This window comes from Genypterus blacodes, unplaced genomic scaffold (assembly GCF_046128005.1).
Source record: "Genypterus blacodes isolate CSIRO-AG114 ecotype Tasmania unplaced genomic scaffold, CSIRO-AGI_Gbla_v1 ptg000090l_1, whole genome shotgun sequence".
NCBI lineage: Eukaryota > Metazoa > Chordata > Actinopteri > Ophidiiformes > Ophidiidae > Genypterus > Genypterus blacodes.
Genome location: NW_027466895.1, coordinates 387544 through 398400, shown reverse-complemented (window position 1 = coordinate 398400; position 10857 = coordinate 387544). Strand labels below are relative to the sequence as shown.

Genomic DNA, 10857 nt, shown 5'->3' with positions numbered 1-10857 from the left:
CTAAAAACACCAAATTTGTCAATTGGAATTTCAGGAAATCTTTATACATAGTTTAATGCTGTATTTGCAGATTTCCATCATCATTAGTGTCATACACCTCCTTGTGAACACATCATGTATATCATGCAAACACGTCTGAGAGTATGTATCTAGCTCTAAATGTGTGGCCACAGTTCTGACTTATCAGCAACCTATAAACATTGCTGATATGAAAGAAAATGTGTCACACAATGAAAAGCTGCTCTCTCAGCACAAATGGATGCTTTTGCAGTTTATCTTCCTCATGTGAAAACTGAAAGGTGGTTCTTGAGTTGATACTTTCAACGTATGGCTGTAACCACCGCAGAATAGGATGAAAATCCAAACATAATGCAGCCGTGGTATGTCTCCATGGAGCGTGTCTGACATGCCCTACGTGCTTGTGTGGTGAATAGCAATGGGACCACCGACCCACAGCTTGATCTGTGAGCTGACAGCACCCATCCCCCCACACGCCCATCTGTGCTGCTCTGCATAGTCAAGCAGGCTTGGTGCATGCAGAGACTCGGGAGCCCTCGCTGCACAGAAGACACGTGTGATTCTCTGCGTTCATCTGCAGATCTCAACTGCTTTGTGTCTTTGGTGCATTCAAGGCCTGCAGAAAGAGGGAAAACGTCATCTTTGTCCTCTGGCTGATAATAGTGGCCTGCACCACATGGTTGTGTTAGATCATTATCATTTTCTCTGTGTTGAGCCTGATGTAAGCAGTCCAGCCTCGTATCTGGTGTGCAGAGCCTCCACATGCCTGTAAACACTCCTTGAAGTTAATTATCACTCTAAGTGGAGGTCAGTGTTTCTTAAGATGTTAGTGTCAATGTTGATGGACGGCCATGGACAGCTGCTGTGCTCCTGACACAGATCCTGTGATCAATTAACTTAGAACACATTCAATTGAATCTAACCAATCTTGTCCATGCGGCTTCTATTTCACATTTTATCAGTGATGTATTCTTTTGGAACTTAGATGACAGTATTGAACTAATATTGAAAAATCCATTCACCAATGGCTCCAACAATACTCCTGACTTTTAATCATTATTATTCCATGGACTAAAATCAATTCAAATCCTTTTCCCCTCATCAATCCCAACACTACACTATCAATTTGATAATGTCATGAAGGAGTCTGAATACTTTCTGAATGCACTGTAGAGTTCAATGGTAACATATCATTTTAACATTTATATTTTGATCCGTTCCATTTCCACTACATTCCTGTATTTATATATATTTATATATATACATTTTTCATTTCTATTTATGTATTGGATTTACTGTTTATATTTTGATTGTTGTTTTTAAGCTATGCTGTCAGACTTCTTGCCTTTTTTTGTACTAAAGCGCTATCTACTGGACATAAAGCAAAACTGCTCACTGCGCGTTCATGAGTGCGGGGCGCGCACGCTGCGACGTCACAAGACGTCACCATTTACCCAAACAAGGAAGCGTTGCTGTGCGCCTCTGTTCGGCATCATGGAGCGCACAGATATCATTTAATTAACGGTGTCAGAATACTCATTACGCCCTCAATGGACACTTTACTTTGATGTGGTTACAACGTAGATGAGAGCAGAGGTAAGATGAATAAATATGACGCTATTAAAGCTGTAATAGACTCGCAGGTCGCCATGTAAACGATCAAATCAAACGTTAGCTGGATTGATGTGATTGTAAAGTATCTATGGTCTTGATGCATTGAGTCGTTTTAATAGGCTTTATAGCGTGTCTGTGGCACTTAATATGTTCATGTGCATTTTGTAGAAACATTTCCATTCTCATTTTATATGCTATTGAAATGGACATTTTGACAACATTTTTTTGTAATATGATAATACTTGTTTCTGATCTTTGATCTTGATCTTTGGTCTAAACAATCGTTTAAAAACAAATATTTCTCTACGATCGTATGAAACAGAGTGTAACATTGTCAGACATGAGAAGTTGGAACGAGAAAGTGTTTTGTCAGTTAATAGACTAAATGTTTGAGCACTAATGTAATATCATACTTGTAATATGATTGTCACAGTTCTGTTACATGGGTCCATGTGTGTCACTCATTTCCAGTTGGAGATTATCTTTGTACATACAGAGGGCAAGAGAAGAGACCCAGGCTGTGTGATGTTCATTTGAATTGAATATATATGAGATATGTGGAAATGACATCATGATGTGACTGCAGTTTCAGTTGACATCAGTGTTGCTAGACAACTACTGACATAGTAAGATAAAAGGTCAAACGTTTGTTGGTTCCAGTTTTGTTTATGCTTTTCTTTTCTGACTATAAAACAATTTAAAAGTGAGAAATCCAGAGTGACAAACTGGATGTAACACGCGCTCTGTTCCGTTCTGTTCTGTGGCGCAGGAGGCCTACAGCTGCCTTGAACCTGAAGATGCGGCGTTTGTACAGGAAGAAAGCCCTGAGCCTGGTGAAGGAGCTGGACGCCTTCCCTAAGCTGTCGGACAGTTACGTGGAGACCTCGGCCTCAGGAGGGACGGGTAGGTCGGACGCATTGGTCCAAAATATAAAACATACAGATAAACACATTGCTCATCACTGCCTTCTCCATCTGCAGTGTCACTCATCGCTTTCAGTGCCATGGCCATCTTGGCTGTGTTGGAGTTCTTTGTCTACCGGGACACTTGGATGAAGTATGAATATGAAGTTGACAAGGATTTTTCCAGGTACGCTCACATTTAGAGTGAACACAACATTATAAACTAAAGGAAATATGCGGAATTTATAGCAGACGTCAACTCTTGCTCTCCTCTCTTCTACACAGTAAACTGAAAATTAATGTTGATGTCACAGTCGCTATGAAATGCCAGCGTGAGTATCCAACTTTGTCTTGTTTATCACTGATCATTAACCATCCGTCTTTCACGTTCCTGACCTTAATGCTAAATTCTGATGGACATTTCTTGCGCAATATCTTGAAAAACTGCTCTGTTCCCCCCCAGTGTAGTTTGGATGGAAGCTTCTCTTCTTCTAATACTTTTACAATCTCTACATCTCTGCTCTGACCCCTGTCTCTGTGCTCCATATCTGATGAGGATGAAACGTAGAAATAACCTCCTGCATGAATTCCCACAGGCTAATCTGTGTGACAAAACAAATGCATATATCAGATTCGAGCCTGTAATGTGAATGTTGCAGATGTGGGAGCGGACATCCTGGATCTGGCCGAGACCATGATCACGTCCAACGGCCTGCAGTACGAGCCTGTGAGTCCAGCCATTCTTCCTACATGCAATCACATTAACCCTAATCCTTTTTTCCAAAAATGTTGTAACCCTTTTTCACAACTGTGTGTGTGTGTGTGTGTGTGTGTGTGTGTGTGTGTGTGATCAGGTGATCTTCGACCTGTCCCCACAACAGAGGCTGTGGCACAGGTAAGTGCAATGATGTTTTGTAGTTTTGTATGCCAGTTGAAATGAGAGCTGCTGACAAAATCTTGAATCTGAAACTCAACAAACAAGGTCGGGTGTGTTTGCTGCTCTCCGCCCCGCAGGACGTTGCTCCTCATACAGGACAAGCTGAGAGAGGAGCACGCTCTGCAGGAGGTCCTCTACAAAAGTGTCCTGAAGGGAGCGCCCACCGCCCTGCCCCCCCGGTCAGTCTGAGGAGCGGGAATGACATGTAGGCGACGGAAGTGAAAGAATAATGGAGTTAAGTGATGTGCTCAGTAAGTGTGTGTGTGTGTGTGTGTGTGTGTGTGTGTGTGTGTGTGTGTGTGTGTGTGTGTGTGTGTGTGTGTGTGTGTGTGTGTGTGTGTGTGTGTGCAGGGAGGACGCACCTGAGGAGCCGCTGAGCTCTTGCAGGATACACGGGCACATGTACGTCAACAAGGTGGCAGGAAACCTTCACATCACCGTGGGAAAGTAAGGAACTTTACGTTTATGCTGGTAACACCTTTCAGCCAGACCGGATGTGTATGTGTGTGATGTGAACGCGCTCAGGTTCTGCTGCCGTCGTTCTGATATCAGACTTTCCCTTCTCTACTCTAGGCCTATTCACCATCCTCAGGGCCACGCACACATCGCAGCTTTTGTGAGCCACGACTGTAAGTGTGTTTAATGGTATCCAGCCTCCTGTTTTCACTCAGTTAGCACAGCGGCACGCATTAAAGCACATACGTACGGGTGCAGCGTAAATGTTTTGACTTGATTTTGAGTGAGTGTGTGAGTGCCGTGGACTGAACTGGACCCTGGCTTCTTACCTCTGCATTACAGCGTACAACTTCTCCCATCGGATAGACCATTTGTCTTTCGGGGAGGAGATCCCCGGCATCATCAATCCTCTGGACGGCACAGAGAAAATCACTTTTAACAGTAAGTTACTGCAGGGGGGGGGGGGGGGGGAGGGGGAGAGGGGGAGAGGGAGAGAGGGAGAGAGGGAGAGAGGGAGAGAGAGAGAGAGGATGATGGATAGATTTAGTTATTTACCCTCTCACCTGCTTCTTCCTCTTTGAAATCAACACCTTATTCCTCCAGACAATCAGATGTTCCAGTACTTCATCACAGTGGTGCCCACCAAGCTGAACACGCACAAGATCACCGCAGACACACACCAGTTTTCTGTGACAGAGCGGGTGAGTACACACACACACACTCACTGGATATCTAACCTTGAACATATTGACGGACAGATCCTGGACACTTTTGCTGGAAAAAATTAAAGGCTGATTAAACGCCGTCCTTCCCCAGGAGCGAGCGATCAACCACGCAGCAGGCAGCCATGGAGTTTCTGGCATCTTCATCAAATACGACACCAGCTCTCTGATGGTGACGGTCAGCGAGCAGCACATGCCGCTGTGGCAGTTCCTGGTGCGACTGTGCGGGATCGTTGGGGGGATTTTCTCCACCACAGGCAAGTTTGCAAGCTAAATTCGGATTCCTGGGAATATTATTGGTAAATTCTCTGGCTTCTTACCCTGTGTAGTGTGGTTGAAGGCTGATTTTACCCATCATGCCCTGCTTTCCCTCTCTCAGGCATGGTTCACGGGTTCATCGGTTTCTGTTTTGAACTCGTCTGCTGTCGCTTCAAGCTGGGAGTCTACAGGCCCAGAGAGGTGAGTTGTGTATCCGCTATTACCCTCAAAACACACAAGCTGACTCACACACAGTACTTCAACACAGAGTCCTCACCTGCATTGGTTGTGTTCTGTGCCAGGTTGAGCAGCTGCAGGATCACATTAAGGACCACGAGACTCCTCTGCTGGCTGACGACGTCCCCCAGGAGTGATGCACCGCGCTCGCATCCCGCCTTCTCAAGGGATAATGAGAGGGACAGGGAAGTGACCAGATGCAGGTGAACGTCTACCTCACCCCAAGATGCAACGCCGCTAGATGTGTTTCTTCACCGCTCGGTCAGAGAGGCAGCGATGGGTCGTTTAATCCCAACCCAAAACGGTCCATTTTCTAAGATTGTTTGCTTTTGCCAATCACATACGTTTTTCTGCTGCAAAAAGTTCAAAATTGTCCGATAATCATGTTTTTTTACATTGTGTTTGTGTGACTTTTATAATTCACATCTGCTGCTGCTGTTGATGTTTTACTACTGCAGATGTGCCCTGTGACTGCAGGCATACAGGTTTAAACTTGGAATAAAACAAGCTGCTGTGAAACGTTCTAAGATTCGGCTCATTGAAGTCGTCAGATATACACTCTTAACAAAGACTTACAAATGGTTGAATATCAACACATGTATACAAATGATTTACTCTTTGACATAAATCTAAATTCAGCATCTATTCAAGTTGTTCGCTTTTGCAGAATAATTGACTTGAACCAAGTCATTGACATTTCTCTGTAATGTTTGTTTACATTTGGTGTTAACTCCCCACACAACACAGAGTCATTTTCTCTTCAGAGTTTTATTTTATTTTTGCCAAGCAGACTTGAATGAAGTGTTTCCAGAGCAGGGAATCAAAGGTGGTCAACACATTTCGCTAAATGACACGAGAAAGAGGAAGATGACATTATTGTTAAACGTGTTCATTAGAGACAGGACGGCGGCTCCGGGCCTGGGCTTTACCCACAGTGCACTGCAGCGTTGCACGGACACACACACAGGCACACAGGCACACACACACACACACACACACACACACAGGCACACACACACAGGCACACACACACACACACACACACACAGGCACACACACACACACACACACACACACACACACACACACACACACACACACACACACACACACACACACACACACACACACACACACACACACACACACACACACACGAGCAAAAAAACCCCTCTGCTGAACGAGGACACCGCGACGAAAAGCCCCCGCGACAAGTCTGACCAAACATCCTACAGGTTAGTGACTGCAGACATTTTGGCTCTGCCGGGTTCCCCTGCAAATTCAGAGGATGTGGTTCCCAGGGTTACACCACAGATATGGTCTTTTTGCATAAACAAATCAATTTTGTCCCTTTTTTGCTCCGGTAAAGGCGACTTAATACAATACTGTACAGATGTCTTTCTTCTTGGTTGAATAAAAATCAGACTTGTAACACTTTTGGTAGATTCTGTGGGAAGCTCTGTGCTGCAGACACTCACGACGCAAAACCAACAGTCAAATACAATTTCCATTTTTTGGTAATCTATAAGAATAATATTTAACTTCAACTATTTACAGATCTTCCAAACGGATGTATTCTCTGTATTTATATATAATACACTGCCAAGGTCTACCACGTGTATCAGACTAGCCTTTGACGCAAGTATTTATAAAGATGTAAAAGTAGTAAACTTAGTTTCAGTACAAACTGCTGTACAAACAGGCAAAAAGTGGATGAGCGTTCAAACAAACGAGCGTCATGTTCAGAGACGTACGGACGTTGTGTGCGATAAAGTGACAGTGACAGGCAGATCTGTACGTTTAGGGAAATCGCTCTCGAGCAATCGGAATTTAGTCGGAAAACCGTTTTAGGGGCCATCGGTTGATGGACCCGACACAGATGTGGATGTTGAAGCGGCAGTAGGTGCGTGAAGACGACACAGAATGGACCCGGATAAAAAACACAACCTCTGGTAGAAATCGTCTATGTTTCAAGTATGACGAAAGAACAAAATAATCACAAGGCTTGTACGCGGAGTCAGGAGAATGGAAACGGTGGGATGGAAGATGGAAGTCGCACTGGAGGCGTGTTTGTTGCATATATAAGTGGCCACTTAGAGAGGAAACGGCAGAAACACTGTGGACGGAGGTGTGTGAACAAATGAACAGTGATGACAGACCCAACGAACAAACAAACAAACGCAATTCATGGCTAGTCGACCTCATCCCCCCCTTCTTCCGCTCGTCCTCGGTACTTCGTGGACAGTCAGAGTCCTGCTGTGGCGGCTGAGGGACAGGGGGGGAGGACTGGGTGGTCGTCATCTTCCTCAGTGGAAGACGACTCAGTTGGTCAAGGTGCTAGACGCGCGGAAGTAGGAGAGGAACTTGAAGCAGAGGCTGACCACGAAGTACCAGATGTTTCGGGCCATCTGGGAGCGAGCGATGAAGACTCTCCAGATGAAGACCACCAGCACTGTGTTGAAGGTGTAGCGGATGTTCCTCAGCCTGGGGAAGAAGAGCGAGGATGAGTCAAACATTATAGAATTGATAAAGTTGCATCGCCAGTAGTACTTGAGGCGTTCTCTTGTGGTACATCAGATAACTGCAAGTTTCTACAACTAATTAAAACAAATTACACCTCGGTGAAGCACAACATGTGCACAAAACTAAACACCTTCACGCATTCGTGCGTTTATTTCATGGTTTCCTTTGGATACTCACTTTCTCAGGTGCTGTCTGGCAGCAGGAATGTCGGACATGTCCTCGTTCAGGACGTACTTCTTGGTGCCGATGCAGTAGTTCTCGATGTACTCGGGCCAGTTCAGCTGGCGAACGTCAAAGTTAAATGTCTGTAAGGCAGAGACACGTTGTCAATTCGCTTTAAAGAATGTGTGAAGTTCCACTTTTCAACTCCAGATGGCAGAAAAGGCAAAGCAGTAAACTGTTTCCTTCAAACAAACTGTTTGACCGTGAAGGGTTTGAGACGGTTAGCTTGAATTCATCGCTAAAGCAGTTAGTATTCAATCATTATTCTGCTGATCCACTTCCTCAGTCTGGTTGCTCTCGTTTCACACACACACACACACGTCGAAGTACTCATTGGAAGGTGGTATACATAATGCCATATGGTAAATTTGTACACTGACTTCTGTATGCTTGAGTGCTTCTCAAAACGACCGACACATGTACAAACACAAGTCACACATGTACAAACACATGTACAGACACAAGTATAAACACAGAGTTGCTGAGATCATAACACTGCTTTGTTATTTTATGTAAAGGATACAGAGTTGCTTGATTGCAAATGAATTTGTACTGTTCTGTATAACAGGATGTCATACGGTCACATGATGTAAAGTTGTAAATGTGTGTTGGTACCTTCCTGTCCTCGGGGCTCAGCTGGCTCATCAGCATGCTCATATTCTCAGAGTTCCACTCCCAGTCCTGGCTGCTGAAGTACTCCAGCAGGCTGATGGCCTTGTGCAGGCGATTGAAGATCCGCATCATCCTAAAGCCAGAGAGAAAGAGGTCAGAGGTCACAGATGACACGCTGGAACACCGAGCACAGCGGCTTTGACCTTCTCAGACGGCCAACGTGGTCTTACTGTGGCTTCTGCCCGCACAGACGCAGGAAGACGTCGTAGATGAGGGCCGGGAACTTGTGGCTGACCAGGATCCAGTACTGGTTGATCAGGTAGTTGGAGGTGATGTTTGCATTGGGTCTGCGGAAGGCCTGGTCCAGGGGGTTCCTTTTGAAGGACGACATCACATGGTGCTCTGCAAAGGGTTGTGGGTAAGGATTAGACTACAGACTACAGTGGTTTTGAAAAAGAAAAATAAGGAAATGATGAAATAGCTTTTCACACGACTCGAAGCATAACTTATATAGCATCTGAACAGAAACACACACACACACACACACACACACACACACACACACACACACACACACACACACACACACACACACACACACACACACACACACACACACACACACACACACACACACACACACACACACACACACACACACACACACACACACAGTGAAACGGATGCAGAGGCGCGTTAGTACAAAACGATCACATCTGGAATCTGCGTTGGATCGTCAGCGCATCCTGCCCCTCCTCCCCCTTCTTACAGCATCTGGCATCAGCCATCCACAGACAGAACAGAGTCACATGACCGCAGACATTACATCACACACAGCACGCAATCCGGGCCTGCACTGCATGTTTCCATGGCAACAGATATGCAGGGTCATTCGTTTTTTTTGCCAGAGCCAAGCTGACCAGATCCAAGGTGACAGCCAGCTGTGGCCTGGTTGAGGATTGTGGAGCCAACCTTCAGCTACGACACAGACGACCCACCGGCGGCCTCCACTCGCTGTACCCACAATGCTTTGCTAGAGACGCAAGCAAAGAGGCAGCTGGAGGCCCAATTAGTGTACCGGATGCTCGTTTCATCAGCGACCCAGACAGAGAATCTATTGTTACGGAAGTCTCCGCTGATCCTTTTGTTACAGATCTGCTTCATTCTCTGCTATTATGAGGAACACTGACATCATCGTGCACAATAACTCTTTCATAACACTGATTTCTAGTGGCAAGACGTAATCCTCCACAAGCCACATCCTGCAGCAGCAACTTCCCAAGGGAAGGGGAAATATTTGCTCATCGGAAAAGAAATAAGCTGGCAGGATAAACTGCTCAGTGTGTTTACATGCACCTCAAAACTTCAAATTTTGCTGCCATTAAGTCAACAAAGCATCTTTTTTCAAAGGTCACGTATGTAGCTTGATGTGATAGACAATGACAGAAATCCAAGTATGCTTAATTAGAGTAACAGACCTAAATGATTCCATTGTAAAATGAGTGAGCTGCTCTGCATGCAGTTCTCAAGGAGCAGACCTGCCTCATACTGCCATTACACAACACCTGATGTTTACTCACAGAACAGCAGTCTGATTCCAGACATGAAGGACACACAGAGTGCATCTCACATCATTAGCGCGCCGCACTTTTCACTCTCGTTATGCCATTTACAGAGTCATTGAGGGCATCCAGAGTGCGAGCATTATGGCATTATGCCAGCGTCACTAGCTGGCATAATGCCAAATTGGTGCGAGTGCACCGCCAGGACACAGGACACTTACGTCCCCTGCAGGACCTTCACATCAGCCGGTGCGGGACACTCAGGATCACCAGAGACGCCAGTCACCACTCAGAAAGAGCTTTAACCCTCAGACCGCTCACCACGCCCATACGGCTTGTTTACACACGCTTTCATTTCTGAAGTTAATTATTGTTTGTACTGGCAGTCCATACCAAACATCAGTCTAAAAAACATCCACAAATGGCTTTTGGTGTCTGCTTGTCCAATTTGAACTAATTGAAAGTTCGCATTTCATCAAGATAAAACAGTTTGAAGTCATCGCTTTGGGAAACTTAACATATCGATTGACTGAAATGAATTCACACTTGCATATCAATTTATATATTTTCAATTAACATAGCTTTTTAGTGTCATCTTCTGCCTTTTGCCACCAGGTGGCAGAAACGTGCCACAAGAGCCACGACAGCAAGTCTCGACTACATCACAGGAGCATCAACTCCCAGTGGGGCTCTCTGAAGTGGCCACACAGCTTCTGCTACCTACCGATCTCCCCCCAGTGGAACGGGTTGATGCCGCCGGTCGTGCAGTTGTAGACCAGTGCGGTTTTAGGCCT

The 10857-nt window shown here is 45.4% G+C and overlaps 2 protein-coding genes across 2 annotated transcripts in view; one reads left to right on the top strand and one right to left on the bottom strand.

Moving 5' to 3' along the window:
- The first annotated feature begins 1471 nt into the window (after positions 1–1471).
- On the top strand, positions 1472–5667 carry LOC143007550 (endoplasmic reticulum-Golgi intermediate compartment protein 2-like). The gene is made up of 14 exons (XM_076158948.1): positions 1472–1614; positions 2402–2535; positions 2613–2721; positions 2820–2866; positions 3194–3261; positions 3389–3429; positions 3549–3650; positions 3823–3918; positions 4045–4100; positions 4270–4368; positions 4531–4628; positions 4744–4906; positions 5029–5108; positions 5210–5667. The coding sequence occupies exons 2-14, from the start codon at positions 2430–2432 to the stop codon at positions 5279–5281; spliced, it is 1137 nt and encodes a 378-aa protein (XP_076015063.1). The 5' UTR covers positions 1472–1614; positions 2402–2429; the 3' UTR covers positions 5282–5667.
- An 846-nt stretch (positions 5668–6513) lies between these two features.
- LOC143007476 (fatty acyl-CoA reductase 1) overlaps positions 6514–10857 on the bottom strand; it is a 30393-nt gene continuing 26049 nt past the window's right edge. The window contains exons 8-12 of the mRNA XM_076158830.1: positions 10788–10855; positions 8732–8903; positions 8505–8634; positions 7845–7972; positions 6514–7628 (exon numbers count right to left, since the gene is read on the bottom strand). Coding sequence (XP_076014945.1) covers positions 7466–7628; positions 7845–7972; positions 8505–8634; positions 8732–8903; positions 10788–10855 — 661 coding nt within the window. The 3' untranslated portion in view covers positions 6514–7465. The remainder of the gene's footprint in view (positions 7629–7844; positions 7973–8504; positions 8635–8731; positions 8904–10787; positions 10856–10857) is intronic.